Source organism: Protopterus annectens, chromosome 5.part0, assembly GCF_019279795.1.
Source record: "Protopterus annectens isolate FY-2018-M chromosome 5.part0, PAN1.0, whole genome shotgun sequence".
Classification (NCBI taxonomy): Eukaryota; Metazoa; Chordata; order Ceratodontiformes; family Protopteridae; genus Protopterus; species Protopterus annectens.
Window position 1 is genome coordinate 1,169,103,749 of NC_056735.1, and position 20,535 is coordinate 1,169,124,283.

Below are 20,535 nucleotides of genomic sequence, written 5' to 3' on the forward strand. Positions count from 1 at the left end.
CAGAATCAGCAACTAAAGAAAAGGAGTGGTGCAAGAGGTGCCTGGACCATTTTTCTTCTTCTGTAGCTCCTTCATTGGAGCAATCTTCAAAAATACACAAAAAGCCAGTTCCAATTACTACAGATCTGACTGGTTTGAAAACTAGCTCTTTTCATATCTAACCTCCGCTCCTACTGAATCCAGTTACTTCACAGCTCCCCTCACCATTCTTGGCAGGATCTCCACATAGGCATTTCAAACCTCCATCCTCCACATCATCTCTTAGGTCTTACAGAAGCTTATTTGAAGCTGATGTGGACAGGATGATGAGAAAATTTCTCAGAGCTCAGATCCAGATGAGGTTACTCCCGGCTCTGACTTTCACTAGATCCACAAGTCGACCGTTGTCCACTTCCCACTTGGTATCTCCTCCTCCGATTTGGCCCTCTGTTTCAGACACTCAGATCCAAGACCCCTTCGGGTGTCATCAGATATGAAGGTGGTCTATTCTCTGACTAGTGTGACTTCCCCGAGTTGCCCAGGCAGAAGCCTACTGGAGCTAGAGGACTCTCGAAGCCAAAGCATCAGTGCTGGGTCTGGGACATTGGGATCAACTCTAAAGCTTTCAGAGCTGTCTCTTCCACTTAGGGTTTTAGAGTTGGACAAGTCAGGTCAGACTCCTCCTTCAGGTAGAGTGCTGGTGGGGTTGCAGGTTCAGAATCTAGTGGCTCCTTTGCCATCGACCTCTGTTTTCCCTAGGCGTTCTGCCTTTGAGGTTGAAGAGAGGGGCCTTCTACTTGCCCAGAGAAAGGACATCCCTGCCCCCCTCGGATCAGGTGCCTCCTGTTGTTCTTTGCTCTAAGCCTCATCCATCCCTTCCTCTGGGACAGCCAGTCAAATAAGTCTCCAAGTCAGTCTCTCATGACATCTTCATCTCTTCTGATACTTCCCCAGACCACCCCACTGAGAAGGTTGCTCAGAAAAAAATGTGTAAAAGGAGACACCTAGATTCTCCTCAGTAATCTCTCGTGGAGGACAAGGATTCTGATGAAGGGGAGGGGTCCCCCAGATCTCCACTGTATGATGTCTCCTTTGGTTAGGCCAACCTCAGATCTGACCAGTTCATTGGATCTGTACACTGAGTCGGATAGGTCTTTGGATCCGACAGGGTCATTGGATCTGATTACAGTCTTGGAAGAGGTTGCTGTCCCTTCTGCCTCCCAACAGAGGTTCTAGTTGGCTTTGAGGCATCGGATCTGTTCCCCAGAACATGATGTAAATAGAGACCCCTCCACCTTTAGTCCCTGCCTGTGAAGTAGCTGGGCTAAATGTGTGGAAGGCATTATAACCTTGCACTGTTAGTGTACTCTCTGTGGCTTTAAACCATGCCTCAGTGACCACACAGACATCAGCATTCTCTAGGGTAAAGATAGCTTCTAGGGAGTGGAGCCAAAGAATTAACATCAAAGGCATCCAGGTAAGCCTCAAGCACAGGTGGGATGGGGGTGTACCTATCTCCAGGACATTATACCACCTCTTTTGCACCTTCAACATCGGTCTGGGTTGCCATTCAAAATGTTTCATCATGCTCTATAAAGTTTCACCAAAGGAGGCCCCTTTCAGTGGGGAGCCTGGAGAAAGTGTATCTCCATCATCTGAATAAATATGTTGTGGAAAGTGTAACTGAGATGAGTAGTTTATGGAAAGATCTGAATCCCTATCCAGTTTCTCATCAGAGGAAGAGGAACCAATGTCTGCTTATGTGATGCGGTTTGATAAGTCACAAAGGAAGGGGGGCTTCAGAGACATAATTGCCGCAAAAAGCCCCTGTTTAAGTTTTTGTTTTTTTCTTTCTTGCAGTGATTAAGCTTAGGAGGTTCTGAAACTTGACACATTTTTATAAGGGTTCCAGGAATAACTTCCTATACAAGGATCTAATGGATTCTATGAGGGGCCTCTGATACAATAATTCACAGTTCATTGAAGGACTCAGTCATCTGCAATGCCTCAGGATCCCTTACTGACCTCCAAAGGGTCATGGTACAGGACTCATGAGAAAACTAGGGGTGTACCGCTAAGGTTCGACCACCTCAGCAGGTACATCCAATTCCAAAATTACTCTCTTGGTCTGAAGTTTTTTCTTAAATGGGAGGCCTATGTCTGGGCCTTCCAACATAGTAGATTTGGCCAAGTGTTTTTGATACTGTATCTCAAGTAAAGTATTAAATGTGGACAGCCTAGATTAAAGTTTTTTTGAAATGAATGACTGGCAGATGGAAGAAGATTTATAGTCATTTTAAAGGCACAGACAAAACAGACACGTGGACTTCATCTACTGCACTCACACTTACCCCTCCTAACTGACATCTAACAATTATTAGCAAATCATGCAAGAAAATAGAAGGCTCCACAATGAAAAATTTATCTGATCCGACAAGTAAAGCTAAGCTACCAAGAAACCAAACAATCACAATCCTTTGGGTGCAATAACCCGTGTTCAGGCTGGTGGTGAGATAATATGAGGATTTCATACATATGTTGGCTTTTATAACCTAGACACTTATGAGCTAATGTAACTGTCGTATGAAGGTAAAGCTTTAGAACCCTGGCCAAATGTCAGCAACCAATAATCCATCTGTTAAGAATAGTGCAACAGTGATTCAAGTCTAAACAGTCTAGGGACAATGTTAAACATCAGTTTAAACTCTGATCAGTATGTTACACACTAAAGACAAAAAAGCATATTATTCTGGAGTCATTTAATTCTAAAGGATAAGTCTAATCTTTCCAGGCAAATCACTGTACCATTTTATACCACACTAATCCATTCATTATAGAATACAATGCTCCATTTTGTAGCCTTTGAACAAATCATGAAACAATTTGCAAAGGTACAACAATTCTTCACTAGAAAAAGCATATGGCCGGAAGCAAAATTATTCAGAAAAGGTTAGGAATCGTCTTTATTCCTTTTCTTACAAGTTACTCAGAGGTGATCTCTGCTTTGTTAATACGACTATGTCTGATGCAATTCTGTTTGAAAGTCAATGCCTTCCAAGATTATGGAATTAGTTTCTCTTTACATCAAAAGTCTGTTATTAACTTTATAAAACATTTTATAACTGAAACTGCAACTATAATACTTGCAACATTACTACAGCTTTTCTCCCTGGACCCAAGCTGAAAATGTGCTGCTCACATACACTACCCCAGTTAACAACTGGACACTATGTGCATCTGTGTGTGCATTTATATACATACATACATATATGTGTGTGTGCGCATGTGTGTGTGTGTATATATATATATATATATATATATATATACACACACACATACACACACACACACAATCTTTCCTCTATTTGTACATATATAATATATATGCACACACATTTATATATAACTACTTACAATAATCGAAACACCAAAAAATTGGTGGCAATAACATCAACCACAAAAGGTTGACAATGCAAACATTGACAATCAACTGCAAAATCCATGCCACATGCAGACAAAAACATCATGTGGGGGTGCACCAATCCCACACTCCCTAATTATATATACCAATCCATGAGTGCACAATCTGTGAGAAAGGGACATATTCCCTAACCCCAAAGACTGTCGATCTCGCACACCTGTCAACCATCTGTTTGCATTGAGTAAACAGATGTTGACTAACTACTCCAATACGTGTGTGTGTGTGTGTGCATATATGTATATATATATATATATATATATATATATATATATATATATATATATACACACACACACACACATTTATGTGTGCGCATGTGTATATATATATATATATATATATATATATATATATATATGGGTACACACACGAAGAGATAAACAACATGGTTTATAAGCAATCAAACTTCTTATAGGCCAGTACACTGTAAATTTGAAAAATGAACCTATAAAAATAAATACAAGTTCTGGTCCCGGGACGGTTACTGTAGTCTCTTGTTCTTCATCTTTTTCTGGTATTGGGCTCCAGTTAAACTGCACTAGCAATGAAAAAAATACAGCAAAAATAAACAGTGATACGATCAGAGTCACAGTACCTCAACTGTATATATGCAGACACAGAGAAAATAAATGAGATTAATGTAACAAAATAAAATGTACAAGCTAGCAAGAAATATGAAGCGTCATTAATGGCTTGGCAAGTTCCCTAAGAAAAAGTGACTTTAGACAGCTAAGTTTCTAATTTGAAAAACTTTAAGATTTGCTTCTACAGACTGATACTGGTAAGACTTCTAATTATGGGGTTGATTCTAACAGCATTCACTTGCACAGTGTATGATATTTCAGCAAGCTGATTTCCAAGACCAGAAGCTCTAGGATCATCCATGAACATTAGTACTTATGGGAACTATGTGGCTAACAAATACTACATAAAAAATGAAGCAATTTAATTTCTAGTCTGTTTTCACAGTAAGCAATGAGAAGGGAAAGACACACCATTGCAAACGACTGTGGAGACAAATGTTCCTCACTATTCACACACTTTTCTCCATGTTGTGGTGATGATACTTCATTTTCCCTACTTATACTCAAAGATGCCATGATGTTCTCAAAATCAGTGGAAGGCTGTAAAAAATCAAAGAAAAAATAGAGTTATCAAACTGATCAATGTTTTGCAATCTTATTAAAGCATTTAACAGTGCAACTAAAATATCAGGGAGGACGGAATTTCTGGAATCAACATCTTGAACATTCTGAATGTAAATACAGGTAGTTATTCATTCTAATTACCTATTTACAGCAAACAAAATACTGAGATTCAGCGCTTCCACCTGTCACTATCAGACAATTCTCCAGACAACACCTCTGATTTTGAAGTGTATTAAAAGAAGAACTTCACATGCGATGAAAGGATACTGTGGGTGTCGTCCCTCATTCAATATACTTAAGCTCCAAGTCCAACATAGTAACAGTCTAAAATTTCACTTGTTGACCTGCCATCTCAATGTTCTGTTGATGATGAAATCACAAACTGAAATAATGGCGAGCAGATTTAATAGACCATAACTGAACTGATGCAAATGGCAGAGAGTTTAAGATAAAACTGCATAGCTTTAAGACATTTTAGGGATCTTAAGACTTATTTACACTTGTCTCATTAGGCCAAAAGCTTCTTTTCATAGCAAGACCAGAGGTGGTATTCAGAATGAAAACTGTGTTTCTCTTCATGGACAACCTGAGAATAATGTCTGATTAAATGACTTACTCAGAATCATATACTATTAAAAGTGGAGACTGAGAGAATAAAACCAAGGCCTACAGTGACAAAGTTTAATACACATCCACAGACTTCACTCTCTGAGCTAAAATGCAGACACCAATCTCAAAACCTGAATACTGACATTATAATGACTAACTCAATACTAGTTTAAATCCTTACTTAACAATGCTTATTTTAAATGCTTTTCTCCACGGTCTCAGCTGAAAATGGGCCCCTAGCTCAGCTGGACTAACCCGATTAACAAATGTCAATAAATAAATACATACACACACAAATTATGAATGCACTGCAATGTACAAAGTACAAGGTTTGGCAATTTTTGTTTTTTTTTTTTTACTTAATGGGGATGGTATCATACATTCCTACTACACATGCAGAAAGTTATGCCCAGATATGGGTCTACTTCAGTTGCTGGAGGTACCATAACACTGAAACTGAAATTATTGAGATGACAATGAATGAGATGACAGCAATAAATGTACACAAGACCGATGGTGTACAAGCATGAAACCCAAAAGAAGGAAGAAACAGTCGTGGATGTCAGGCACTGATTTAGCAACTATAAATTGTATGATCTTATGGGCTTCATGCTTGTACACCCCATCTGTCTTGTGTACATTCAGTAGTGGATGTTACACTGATTTAACAACTTTAAATTGTATGATCTTATGAGCTTCGTGATTGTACACCATCAGTCTTGTGCACGTTTGCTGTTGTTGTCTCAAGGATTTCAGTTTCAATGTTATGGTAACTCCAGCAACTGAAGTAGACCGCTGCATATATACTCAGTGCCCAATCATTTTTAGGATAATAATATCTGTGCTTACAACAGTCACTATACACACTTTTACTTTTTTTATAGGTTAGTGTAAAAGAATTATCAAAATTAAAACTGGAATACTTGGCCTCTGTTTATTGAGGCATGCAACTGTCATATAGCACAGAAATACAAAATGTGTTTGCTTTTAATACAGCCTGGAAAATTATGGCACTGGGTTTTATTTCTAGTGTAAACAAAATTATCCATAAATTAAAATTAGTTTAAGTGAGAAAAGAATTAAAGCTGAACTGGATCTCAGGTGAACATGATGCTGTTTTCCGTGTTGTACTGCATATAACATATTTCTTGCCTGACTATATCATCCAGGATACATGTTCAATGTGAAAATCTTGATTGCCATTTTAATGTCTCACAAAGCAGACTACAGACATGTAGCTACTGCACAGTCAAGTCTACAGTCAACATAAATATTCTTTAACTCAAACAAATGCAATCTGTTTTTATAAAATGTGTTGTTCAGTAGTAAGATTCTAGTATATAGTAGCTAACATGTTATGCTCACTGCTTTTATAAAATCTTAACTTAATGCTAAGAAAACACTTAACTGCACTTCAAAATAGAAATTATGATTGATGACATATCCATTGCATATTCTTATGCACCATGTTTAAATACATTTTGAGTTTAAAACAGCCAACAGTGCAAGAGGCTCCGTGTTCTCCAAGACACCTCAAATCTATGCAGAACTAAGAACTTGCTCGAGTCCCATAAAAATAATTCAAAATGCAGGTGTTCAGATCATTGGATGAAATTAATGTTATTGCAAAAGTGTTGAATGAAAAACTTTACAGCTCTGATGACTATCATACATTCCCAACAGTATTTAATTTCCTTAAATAAAAGAAAGGATGACTCCACAAATATCACCTTAGCTAAAATGTGCTTGCTGAATTCTTGAATTTTATTTTCAGAAGATTCCCTATGTTATGAAGAAAAAAGAAAAAAAAAAAAAGAAGTTATGTCTTACCATAACGTTTCATTTGTGTTGTTGCTCTTCTTCCATTTAGCACTGATGGGTTTGGTTCCGAGCCGTCGGAACAGAGTCAGCCTAACACCAAGCTTGCGTACACCAAAAACTCTCGAGCTAAGCTGCTACCCACAACGCCCTTCTCCCAATTACCTCAGATCGAGTTTGCATGAAATATATAGAAGTAAAAGCAGAGGCCATTTCTTTGCAAAAACCCTGAAAACACCACAAGGACCCATAAGATCCACCAGGAGCCTTTGGTGTGGGACGGAGGGTGGGATGTGATGAATGTAAGAAGAACAACACAGATGGAACATTATGGTAAGACATAACTTCTTTATCTGATGTTGTTAGTCTTCTTCCCATTCATCACTGATTGGGACAGAATCCCAAACTACCTGAAAAACCTGGGTGGCCCTTATGGAAGAACATTCCTGAGTACCATTGAGCCAAAGGACACTCTTCCCCTGGAGACCATATCCAACTTGTAATGTCTGATCGAAGTGTGAGGTTTAGCCCAAATGGCTGCTGCGCAAATGTCGTCCATAGAGGCTCTGGAGTGAAAAGCAACAGAAGTTGCTATAGCTCTCATTGAATGTGCTTTGATATTGTCAGGTTTAGGCTCATTTGCACGTGAATATGAAAAAGCAATACAATCTCTGAGCCATTTTGATAAAGTGACTTTTGATACAGCATATCCCATTTATGGCCCAGAGAAGGAAATGAAAAGTTGATCTGACTTGCGGATAGATCGAGTCCTATCCAAGTAAAAATGTAGTTGCCTATGTACGTCCAATGAATGTAGACCGTATTCTCCTTTATTGGAATAGTTTGGGAAAAACACTGGAAATTCAATGGATTAATTCACAGAGAAATCAGAAATCACTTGGGGAGAAAAGATGGGTTAGTACGTAGTTATACTCTGTCTTTATGAAAAATGAAATACGGGCTCTTGATGCATAAGGCTTGTAATTCTGATATCAGTCTAGCTGATGTGATAGCCACCAAAAATAGGGATTTCCATAATAGAAATTTGAGGTCACATTTTGCAGCAGGCTCAAAAGGGGGTAAAGAGAGACTGTAGTACTAGGGAGAGATTCCATGCTTCTAAAGGATGCTTGATTGGAGGTCTGCTATGAAACACTCCTTTGAGAAAGGTCTTGCATAGGCAGGTGGAGATAATTGGAATGCCCTCTAATCCATTATGAAAATTGGAAATAGCTGCTAAATGGACTCGAATGGTAAAAGCTGATGCTCCATTCTCAAAAAACTCAGAAAGTTTTGAAGTATAACAAAGACCGGAGCTGAGAAGGGGTCTAGCATCTGTTTTTTAGACCAAAGAGCAAACCATTTCCATTTATCTCTGTAAAATTTTCTGGTGGATGGCTTATGGGAGAGGCCAGAATAATATTGCGAACAGGTGAGGAAAGGGTTTCCTGCCTGGCAACAACGGAAGTGGAGAAACCAAGCTGTCAGCTTGAGAGTGGACAGATTTGGGAGAGTCAACCCTTGGGGGTGAGATATTAAGTCTGGACGAGTGTCCAAGATCCATGGAGGTTGTAACAGGTGAGGCCGGAGGAAGGGAAACCATATCTGACGATGCCAGAATGGGGCAATGAGGATCACCTTGCATCTCAGCTGAACTGATTCTTCAAAAATAGGGGTATCAAGGGAATTGGAGGATAATCATAGAAAAGACCCGTGGGCCAATTGTGAGTCAGAACGTCTCTCGGGGACTCCCTCTCTGGAGGAAAGAGGGCAAAGAAGCTGCTGCATTTGTTGTTCGAAGGGGAAGTGAAGAGATCACAGCAAGGCTGGCCCCATCAGCTGAAAATTTCTGCCGTCACGTTTGGATTGAGAGACCACTCGTGTGGAAGGAGGATACATTTGCTCAGCCTGTCAACAATCACGTTGGAGCTCCCCGGGATATGCGTTCCTATAAGAAAGTGGTTGGAAGCTATCGCCAAGTGCCAAATTCTCATGGCCTCTCAACACAGGGGGTAGGATTTGGTTCCTTCTTGTTTATGTACCAGACTACTGACACATTGTCTGACTGAATTGCAATTGTTCCCGATGGAGTGGATGTAATGCCTGCAACACCAACAGCACTGCTCTCAACTCCAGAACATTGATATGCAGGTTGGCTTCTAAGCTAGACCACGTGCCTTGGACTGTCTTTCCCTGAAAATGCCCCACCCACCCTATCAGGAAAGTGTTCGTGGTCACCATGGCTTGGCTTAAGGAGTCTGAAAGGGGCGACACACCAAAATTCTGCGTCTGGCCTCATCCACCAGAGAAGATCTTGCTTGCAAGAGTTGGTAATGAGGATCTGTGAGTTTAGGAGGTGGAGACTTGCCAACCATTGGGAGAATAGGAGCCACTGTAACAGTCTCATGTGTAATCTTGTCAGAGGAACAATAGGAATGGCTGCAGCCATGGACCCCAAAGCCTGGAGAACTTCTTTTGCTGACACCTTTCTTTGACGGAGTATCACAAGTACTTGCAATCTTAACCTCTGAAGCCTGTGAGTTGGTAGAGATACCAGGCATGTTCGAGTACTGAAAACTGCCCCTATAAATTCCAGCTGTTGGGTAGGTTGTATATTGGCTTTCTCCAAATGAACTGTGATGCCTAGGGATTCTGGTAATGAGTGTGTGTAATGGAGGGCCATGGTCAGAGGACATTTGGTGGAGGGGAAAGGAGCCAATTGTCTAAATATGGAAACACCTGGAATCCTTGAAGTCTCAGATGAGCTGTCACCACTGCTAGGCATTTCGTGAACACTCTGGGGGTTGTCAAGAGACCAAATGGCAAGGCTCGGAACTGGTAATGACCGTCTCCTAGCCGGAAGTGGAGATGACTCCTGGAACGTTTGTCCATTTTGACGTGGTACTACGCATCCCGGAGGTCTATTGAGCACATCTAAACATCCTCCTGTAAAACAGGGAGAATGGATTGAATAGTGACCATGTGGAATTTGGTTTGAACCACTGACTTGTTTAGAAGGCTGAGATCCAGACTGGGTCTCCAGTCCCCAGTCTTTTTTTGGCATCAAAAAGAATCTTGAGTAAAAACCGGATCCGCATTTGTCTGGGGGGACTAGTTGGATGACTTTTTTGACCCAGCTTTCTTATCTCTGAAGCCGCTTCTTCCCTTTGGGTAAAACATCATGAAGGTTTTTTGTAGGTTTTGGATGGGAAGTTAAAGGGATGTAGTAGCCTCTGGAGATTATTCTCTGCACCCACTGATCTTTTGTAATAGAGCACCAGGCAGTTTGGTGCAGAGAAAAATGAGCCCCGGCTGCTTCCAGAGGAATGCAATCGGGCAACGCTTCAGAAGCATTGATAAGACCGCCCAGAGAAAGAACTCCTGGAGTCTTGATTTCGTGGACCCCCTCTGCCCCTAAAGGGGCATCTTCCATCATTGGAACCCCCTCTGCCTCTAGGGGAAACCTCACCACATGCGTTAAGGAAAGGACTTTGAGATTTTTTGTGCCATATTTTCCCACTCCTCTGGTTCCTGGAAAAAGAACGTTGGGGCTTGGAAAAATGTAGGCCAATGGTAGACAAAGTCTTTCCATCCTGCTCGCACCTGGCCAGTGTGTCCTTTACTTTAGAACTAAATAATGAAGATGGTTCAATAGGAGCAGAGTCCGCGAGGTCACAGATGCGCATCCAGGCATGACGCCTCATAACTATGCCTGTACCTGCAGCTCTAATCACCCCTTCAGTCGCGTGAGAGAGCAACCTCATGGAAGAGATGAGGATAGACTCAAGGGTGGCAAGTTGAGAGGCAACCTTGTCTTGTGCTCCATCAGAAAATTGACCTGCGAGGGTTCCAGAAAGTTCGGAAATAAGACCTCTTTGGAATCTTGTGAAATGTGCCAAGTAGTTCAGGGACCTGACTGCAAAGGTCGCTGAAGCAAAAACTCACTTCCCTAGTCTGGCCATAGCCGGGACACACTGTTGGGCGGGTGAACAGTAGGACTTGCTTTTGCTAGATCCTTTGTAGTGGCCACCACCACCACCATAGTGTCAACTGGCAAGCCTCTAGACCAGTGGGTGTGCTCCTCTGGTGGGAAAAGAATCTTATCTGGTCTCCGAGGAATGGCCTCAATAGAATCAGGGTTCTTCCCAGCACACTGCAGGATGAGCTGGACTAACTTATCAGCAGGTGGGGGTCACCCAAGAGGTAGAAGGCAGAGAGCGAAAAGCCTGCAGGAAACGGACTCCAATGAAGGATTGGAGGGCTTCCAGCCACCCCTCCGTTTCAATATTTCCAGGATGTCTCCAAAGGAGACATCGTCAGGGGGTGACCATGGGGACCCCTCCCCATCATCGTAGTCCATATCCTCTGAGAGACTCTTCAGGAAAGCCAATGTGTTTCCTCTTGCACACCTTATTCCGAGGAGGTTCTACAGTGGGGACATCTGAGGAAGACTTGGAAGGATGGGTACCCTGGAAAGTACAGTTGTGTACACTTACCATAAATGTAGATGTTCGAGTGTATTCACTGTTGCAGTCATTACATTTGGGTAATCTGCTGACATGTTGCCCTCAGTCGGCCTGATTAACAAAGTCTTGGGTCCTGCGTCGGTTGCTGTCCCTTCTTCCATGACGTCAGGTTGTCAGGGGTATAAAACATGCAGCCAACGCTATTACATCAATTTTCCTTGCCCCAGATGTCAGGTGCCCCCCAAATGGGGAGCAAATAAAATTAAAAACACAAAAATATACCTCCAACTAAAAGCAAACACACCAAAAAGGCTTTTAAGCATAGTAAAAGAAAGTAGAGGTATAGCCAGAGAAAAACAGGGGGTTGGTGGGACGGTAACCACGACTGTAACAGTGAATACACTCAAACATCTACATTTATGGTAAGTGTACACAGCTGTGCTATGTTCTTCATGTTTCACTGTTGCATTCATTACATTTGGGTAGATTCCCAACGCTATGGTTGGGTTGGGAGGAGGAAATTATACAGCATTAGGACCAGCTATAAGGTCCTGCAAGACAGCAGTGGCAAAGCCAGCTCTGGATTTAGAAAAAATTGGTAAATGATAATGCTTGGTGAAAGTATGCACAGAACTCCAGGTAGCAGCTTCTAGAATATCCCTGGTAGGAACACCTCTGAGAAAGGCTGCAGAAGTAGATGCAGCCCTGGTGGAATGAGATCTGATCCCCTAGGGGATAGGTTTTCCAAGGTGCTTATAGCAGAAATGAATGCAATGGCTTATCCATTTAGAAATAGTTTGTTTTGAAATAGCCTTCCCCACTGCCCCAGCAGCAAATGCTACTAGCAATTTTTCAGATTTTTTTCGAAGTTTAGTTCTGTCCAAGTAGAATCTAAGTTGTCTGTGCAAGTCCAAGGAGTGCAGAATCCATTCCCCTTTGTTCTGTGGATTGGGATAGAAGGTTGTTAAATAAATGGACTGATTAAGAGCCACACTGGAAACCACTTTGGGCATGAAGGATGGATTGGTCCTCCGAGATACCCTGTCCGCATGAAAGATGATGAAAGGCTCCACTAACATAAGGGCCTGTAATTCAGATATCCTTCTAGTTGAAGTGATTGCTAAAAGGAAGGCTGTTCTCCAAGAAAGAAATTTCAAGTCTGCAGTAGCAGCTGGCTCGAGAGTGAGCTTCTCCAAAACAAAATTAAGGTCCCAGGCAGGGGTAGGAGCTCTCTTGGGTGGTCTCAAGTTCTTTGCCCCACTGAAATACTGCTTGAGCAGGGGATGAGAAAAGAGGGGTGATTCTGTATTATAGTGAGCTGAAGCATGGATTTTAATAGAGGAAAAAGACAGGCCCTTGTGCAGCATCTCAGTTAAGTATTGCAAAATGTGAGGTAAATTGGGTGCTGCTGTGCTCATCCCTAAAGATTGGTTCCAGGCACAGAATCTTTTCCATTTGTCAGCATAAGATTTTCTAGTACTAGGTCTTCTCGCCTCCAAGATGACATCCATCACAGGTTTGCTGAGGGATGCTAAGGGTGAATTTAAATGATTAGCCAAGCTGCAAGGTTCAATGTTGGAAGCTGAGGGTGCAGAATTTGGTTCTCCTGCTGAGACAGCAAGGAAGGTGCCTGAGGCAGGTGCCACGGAGATATGCGTGACGCACTGTGCAGGAGTGGGTACCAGTGTTGGCGTGGCCAGTCTGGAGCAATCAAAATCATTCTTGGTTTGTCCTGTTTGACTTTTAGCAGAACTTTGGAGAGTACAGGCAGAGGGGGAAAGGCTTAGACTGATAGTTTTTTCCAGATGAAGGACAGAACATCCACTTTCCAGGCTTTTTTGTGGGGAGTCCTTGTGCAAAATTTGTTCAACTGGTAGTTCTGGGGGGAGGCAAATAGATCTATGTCTGGGCTCCCCCATTTGCTTGTCAACATGTTGAAAATCCGTGGTTCCAGTTTCCACTCATGTGGGTCCATGAGATTTCTGCTTAGTCCGTTTGCAAGTGTATTCAATTTTCCTGGCAGGAATTGAGCTTATAGTTGCACTTGGTAGCTCAAGGCCGTGTTCCCACAATGCCATGGCTAGTCTGCAGAGGGGTAGGAATGTGTACCCCCCTGTTTGTTTATGTACCACGTAACCGTGGTGTTGTCCATTCTTTACCATTAGTTGTCCTGGAAGAATGTAGTCCTTGAAGGCTGTCCGAGCATTCTATACAGCTAACATTTCTTTTTGATTGATATGTAGGTGCATTTGATTTGGGTTCCATTTGCCCTGCATGCACTTCCCTGCCAGGTGAGCCCCCATGCATAGTCTGATGCATGTGTAGCTAGGGTTTGTGCAGCAGGGGGTGGTGTGAATGGGAGTCCCTTGTTTTGGTGGCAGGCCTTTGCCCACCATAGGAACTCCAGGCGTAGGCAAGGTATGACAGGAATCATTGTTTCCAGGCTGCGACAACGTTGACTCCATAGACTTAAGTACCACTGAAGTTTCCTCATATGCAGTCTTGCATATGGAATTAGAAGAATGCAGGAGGCCATGAACCCCAAGGCTTGCAGTATTTGTCTTGCAGAAAGCAGGGTTTTTGTGGCCACTTGTTTGAAGTAAGTTACCAAGTGAATTTGCTTTTCTGGCATGAGGAAAGCCATCTGGGCAGTTTTATTCAAGCTTTCACCCAGGAATGTAATCTGTTGAGAGGGTACCAGTTGTGATTTAATTTCGTTTATGGTGTACCCCAGAGAAGTTAGAACCCTTTTTACAAATGCCAGATGATTTAGAAGTATGGCCTGGTTTTCTGCCTGAATTAGACAATCGTCCAGGTATGGATATATTTGAATATTTCTTTGCCTGAAAAATGCAATTACTGGAGCCAGGCACTTTGTGAATACCCTGGGCGCACTAGACAAGCCAAAGGGCAGTGCAGAGAACTGATAATGCAAGTAGCCTACTTTGAAGCATAGGTATCTTCTGCAAGATTCCCTGACTGGGATATGCAGGTAAGCTTCTTTTAAATCTAGAGTTGCCAACCAGGCATCTTTGTCTAGCATAGGAAGTAACTGGTGAAGAGTCAGCATCTTGAATTTTGGAATGTCCAGAAAGGTGTTTAGAGTAGACAGGTCCAAAATTGGACGCCAAGATTTGTCTTTTCTGGGTACCAGGAAAAGCCTGGAATAGAAACCTTGTCCCTTTTTCCTCTTCTGGTACTGGTTGAATAGCCCCCATGTTTAAGAGGGAAAGCATTTGTTTTTGAGCCTCTGCCCACTGATTTGGTGGCAGGTCTGGCCACCTGTTTGGTGTTGGCAACGTGTGGAAATGAAATCTGTATCCCTGGGACACTATATTTAAAACTCATTTGTCCTCGGTTATGAGTTCCCAGTTTTTTGCATGAAGAGCAACCCCCCCCCCCCCAAAGGGGCGGCAAAAAGGTAAGTGCTTGGCAATTTTAAAGGAAAGTCATTGAGACTGTTTAACATGGGGGGGGGGGTTATTTCCAGATTTGGAAGTGGAGGCCCCACATTGCTTAGTTCTGAGAGTCCCCTGGGACTGAAACCTGGTGCTTTTGGTGTGTCTGGATTTGGCTTGAGAGGATCTGGAAGGAGCCGGAAAGGACCAATTCTTAGTAGGCCAGTGCCTACTAAATCCTGGAGGTTGCACTTGTAAGAAATATTTTACAGTTTGCATAGATTTAGCTTTATCTTCCATCTTTTTTAAAACTTCTTCAGCCTTATTGCCAAACAGGTGGTCCTGATTTAAAGGAGCATCCAACAATTTCACTTTAACATGATCAGGCAGAGATTGCTCCTTAAGCCAAGCATGCCTTCTAAGCACAGACCCAGCAACAGCAGCCCTGCAAGAGGACTGTAAAGCATCAGAACCAGATTGCAAAGTATGTTTTCCAACTTGTTCAGCAGAATGCAATAAATCCTGTAAATCTTTATTTTCCACACAGTCAGAAATCATCATTTTCTGTTTAAGCAGTCCAATAATATGCTGTTGATATTTTAACATATGAAATTGGCAGTTTAAAGCCCTGATTGCCAAGGTTGCAGAAGTATAAACCTTTTTTCCCCATCTATCCAGCACCCTGCAGTCTCTATCAGAAGGGTTTGGATTTTTAGCAGTAGAAGCCTTAATGCCCTTAGGCCCCTGAGAAATGGTTTCAGGATTTGCAACAGGATTTTTGAAAAGGAACTTGTGGGACTCAGGAACCCTGTAGTATCTGTCAGATTTACTAGGAGCTGGAGGCAGAGAATCAGGGGCCATACTGGATTCCAAAAACACAATCAACAATGTCTAGTACAGGAGGTACAGCCAAAGGCCTATGCTGAGGTAAAAGAAGAAAATCCCTAAGCATCTTTTTTGAATCAGAGAATTCCTGACTTTCCCAGTGGAAATGATCCCTTAAGGTATGTAAAGTTTCACCAAAAGAAAAATCCTCGGGGGGGGGGGCAGAGGGAATGGAATCCGTCTGTAGGTATGGACAAATCCAGGTCATTAGAAGAGTCAGAAGAAACAAGAGTCCTGATCAGAAGATTCATAGTCAAGCTCAGCCCTAGGACTCTTAGAAAAATTAGATCTTCAGCCATTTTGATCATTGTTTTTTAGGCACAGGGGCCTGAACATGTGGAATGGGCATTGTTTTTTGCGACACAGATCGAGATTTAGGCCTTAGTATTGAAGGTGGAGTTGGTTTAATATGCAAGTCTGTAGGCCTGAATACACCCTCAGAAGCCAGTGCCTGCACAGCGACTCCGGACCCATCCAAGGTAGAGATATCCGCGAGTTCCATAGGTGAAGAATCTTGCAGCATACCGGATTCCGAATGGATCTCAGTAGAGGCCTGTGAGTCAGTAGCAGCAGGTATCAGGGGCTGCGAAAGCTTCTCACTGAGTACCAGTGAACTGGCGACTGGCTTAGGAGAAGCGTCGTCGGCAGTTTTGGACCTCGGCAGCCTGTCTCTGTCTTTTTCTTCGCATTTTTTCAGAATCCCGGCAGTCGGATGCCTAACCAATGTCATTTCTGGATAATTAAACTGAGAACCGAAATATTTAGAGGCAAAAATGTACCGACGACGGATAGTGCGCTGATTAAATAAAGCACAAAACCAACAGCATAGTATGTCATGGTCAGGGCCTAGGCAAGGAATACAGTACAGATGAAAATCCTTATGAGGTATTTGCTTTCCACAAGTAATGCAATTATTAACTTTTACTGACATCGGTAAGGAGCAAGAAAAAGTTTCCCCAACGGGGGAAAAAAAAAACAACCAAAAAAAAACGGGAAACTAAGTTAGTTTTAAGTCGAAGACTTTGGTTCTGAAACTCGAAAACGCAAATTTCAGGAGTCGGCCGACTGTCACTTGCTTCTGCTTCGGGCACCGCACGGCAAGAAAGACTGATGTAATGGCGTCGGCTGCATGTTTTATACCCCTGATGACCTGACGTCATGGAAGAAGGGACAGCAACCGATGCAGGACCCAAGACTTTGTTAATCAGGCCGACTGAGGGCAACCTGCCAGCAGATTACCCAAATGTAATGACTGCAACAGTGAAACATGAAGAATATCTGGGGTTTCCTGAGGCTTCTACTCTCTGTGTTCTGGGGAGGTGGCCCGTGGTAGCTGTAGCTCAGAGGGAGCAGGGAGAAGTTATGACGTAGGAGGAGTGCTTCCTGATGCAAGCACCCTCTCCATCACTCGGAAAGCAGGCCCGCCCAAAGAGGAATAAGGAGCTTGGAACCGGGTAGGACAACCTCGGAACAGGTGTCACACCCCGCTCTGTCAGACCCGCTCCCGGGATGGAGCCTCAAGCAAGATCGGGGCAGACGTCATCCACGGATCTGAGGTTGGAACTAATAAAAAAACATGGAACCGTGCTCAGAACCAAGGACTCTGCCCCCCAACCATGAGTCTGAGGAAGGGACGGTTCCGATGGAACCAAAACCCAAAGGGATGGCCTCGAAGCCTCAGTGAGAGTCACTGTCAGTGCCGAGGAATGGGTTTCCACCCAGGACGTTGGAGCAATGGGCTTTGGAACCGACAGATCCGAAGGAGGAGTATAAGTGGGAGTCCTGGGAGCAACAGACCCAAACCCCGAAGTGGGATGAGTCTTAGGAAGATTTGTTATCCCCTCTGGCTGTCAACAGCTGATCCAGCAGGCACACCACATCGAATTCAGAAAGACTCCTGGTGGACCTCGTGGACACTCCTGAAGGGGAGTTGGGTCGGTCCAGAAAGGGGCTGTACATCTGGCCTAAGAACAGGTCCAATGAAGGGGAGTACCGGGTCCATGGTGTTTGAGTTATCAGCACCATAGTCTCTAACTTGGAGACAGGTAAGAGAGGAATCAGTGGTGTTGAGAAGGGACTCAGTGCCAAGGAGGCACTTGGAGTCGAAGTTATCGGTTCCAAAGGAATTGTCAAAACCACTTTCGGTGCAGTAAAAGGTGAAGTCGGTGCCGTAGCTATTGTGGAAAGTAAGGTCGGAGCCGTAGTTGACATTGTAGACAGGACTGGTGCCATAGAGGTCAGTGTAGAAGTTGGCACCGACGTCAAAATTTCTGTAATGTCTATGACCTGGTTTGAAGTAGCAACTGGAGCAGAGCTCGGAACAGAAGCAATAGCCATAGTCGATGAAGCAATCCTTTGCTCCAATGAAGATTTGTGGGCCTTATGTTTATGAGACTTGCTCTTATCACCAGCTAATGAAGAGGGATCTGAATGGGGACATTTTTTGTCCTTCACTGGAGGGGTTGAGACCTCCAATACAAAAAGGGCCTCTGAGAAAGGAGAAACTAAAAGGCCTTTCAAAATCAGTTTTTTTCTTTCCTTCAGCATCCGCTGATTAAAATTAGAGAAATCTGGCAAGGAGGTTTAACAGAGAGGTGAGAAACCCCCAGACAATACACACAATCGTCATGCGAGTCACTGTTTGGGAGCCACTGCAAGAGGTGCAATGTTTAAACTCGGAAGTCCCTTTTTTACCAGACATTTCCATACACAAGAAAACACACACTACTAGAGACTAAAAGGAAGGAATGAAGAAAAGAAAGAAGATACCAATAATATCAAATGATACCACAAGGGTAGGAGAGGGCATACCAACAACAGTATAAGAAATACCCAACAGGTAGAGCTAGATAGATAAATGAGGGTAAGAGAGTTAGATTAGGAAAAACACACAATTATCTATAAAATATAACACTTAGCTGGAGAGCTCAGTGAAACACTGCTATATGGCTGTGCTACAAACGAGATCTGAGGTAAGTGGGAGAAGGGCATTTTAGGTAGCAGCTTAGGTCGAGAGTTTTTGGTGTATGCGAGCTTGGTATTAGGCCGACTCTGCTCCGACGGCTCGGAACTGAACCCATCAGTGACGAATGGGAAGAAGATTAACATCAGATTGATGTGTTTTAGCTTATTCAAGTTTCTGTGGAGACTCCATGCCACCTGTAATAAAATACCTGTCATTACTTATTCTACAGTAGTGATTTTAAAATCCAGCTTAACTGTACCACCAGTGTACTTAATGAATATTCAAAAAAATCTACAATGAGGAAATAATTGTGTTGTATCAGGTGGACTAAATGTAGACTATTCACTTCTCTGCTGATACTCAAAGTTACTATGACTTTTACATCTACCACACGATTAATGATGAATGTGCTTTGGAAGCAGAAGTGCAGTAATAAACGAGACTACACATTGAGTTATGAGGGAAAAATTCAAAGATTACTACAGTGCTCCAGCAGCTGTACAAAGGCTTGAGCAAACAGTGTTACTTCAGACTTGCTAGATAATGCTGCATGCAAATATGGCAGCCCTGTGACATGGCTAATGTAAACTGGCCAAGTGTTTTATCCCATAGCCATACATTGGGATCAAAATAATGTGGCAGAGTGATTTTAAGACCGCCCTTCTGCACTACTTTGAAGCAGAACAGTGAAGGGTGGACAAGACAATTTGACAATGAACAACCTCTGCTGCCTATGGCAGCAGTAGGTCTGCCATCACAAAGCAGTATGTACTGGGAGTGTGTGTATGCAGCATGCATGTACGTCTGCGCGTATAAAATTGGCAGAGTATTTAGCAGGGTCTGTTTGAGTGTACATCTCTGTGCAACAGCTCTGTCTGGGCTAGTAAGAGGGGAAAGTGTTTGATTCAGACACAAATAAATTAGTCCCCAACACATTTTTGCTCAATGTAACTCTCATGTCTCTAAATCCCTTGTTGCATTGCAGTGCTACTAGAGCTCATCAGTGAATCAGTAGTAGTGGAAACAATAACTTCTTCAAATACCCTCAAAGTGTGACAACACAGTGCTGAAGTTATGAAAGCATGACCCCATATTAAGGTAGCCAAGAAGAAAAACAAACTGACTCATTATGCTATCTTATGTAGCTTAGTGCATAATTGACTATTGCTTCACAGGACTTTGACAGTTGTGACAAAATGGGAAAGATGACAAATAAGTGTTTCTTGAACTTGCATTTGCAAAGTGTCATAAAAATGTTTTCAATAAATAAACTCTAAGACCACAATATTATTTATAAACAGAAAAGCAAAACAAAAACAATTCAGTAGTACAATAAATGTTAATATTAAAAGTCATGAAAATGTGAAGTATTTAAATGTTTTTCCAATTCAAAAATATTTTTAAACTTGGGATTAAGTTCAAGGAAGCTGAAATATGCAAGGAAAACATTTAATAATGGCATACATTAACTGGAATACATTCTAAATTTAACTAGTTTGACATAATAAAATTTTGAGAAAAAGCAGATATAATAAATTAATGATCTATATTCACTTTATCTCCTTATCAAAAAGATCAAGAACAGCTTTTCTCTGGACTTCCAAAATGGTGGCACATTGAGGGACAGCTTAATTCTAGCTCTCCCAGTGTGAAAACAGAAAATTAGCAGACAAATTCAGTGGACCTAGATTTCTGGGCAAATTTCAGTAACTGGCTAGTATGTGGATGCCATGAAAAAAGAAATACAGAGGACCTGAAGGAAATACAGAGGACCTGAAGGAAAATC

The 20,535-nt window shown here is 42.4% G+C and overlaps 1 protein-coding gene across 1 annotated transcript in view; it reads right to left on the reverse strand.

Annotated features, from left to right (window-relative positions):
- XRN1 (5'-3' exoribonuclease 1) overlaps nt 1–20,535 on the reverse strand; it is a 2,408,514-nt gene that overhangs the window by 291,446 nt on the left and 2,096,533 nt on the right. Inside the window, exon 42 of the mRNA XM_044071018.1 lies at nt 4,456–4,584. Coding sequence (XP_043926953.1) covers nt 4,456–4,584 — 129 coding nt within the window. The remainder of the gene's footprint in view (nt 1–4,455; nt 4,585–20,535) is intronic.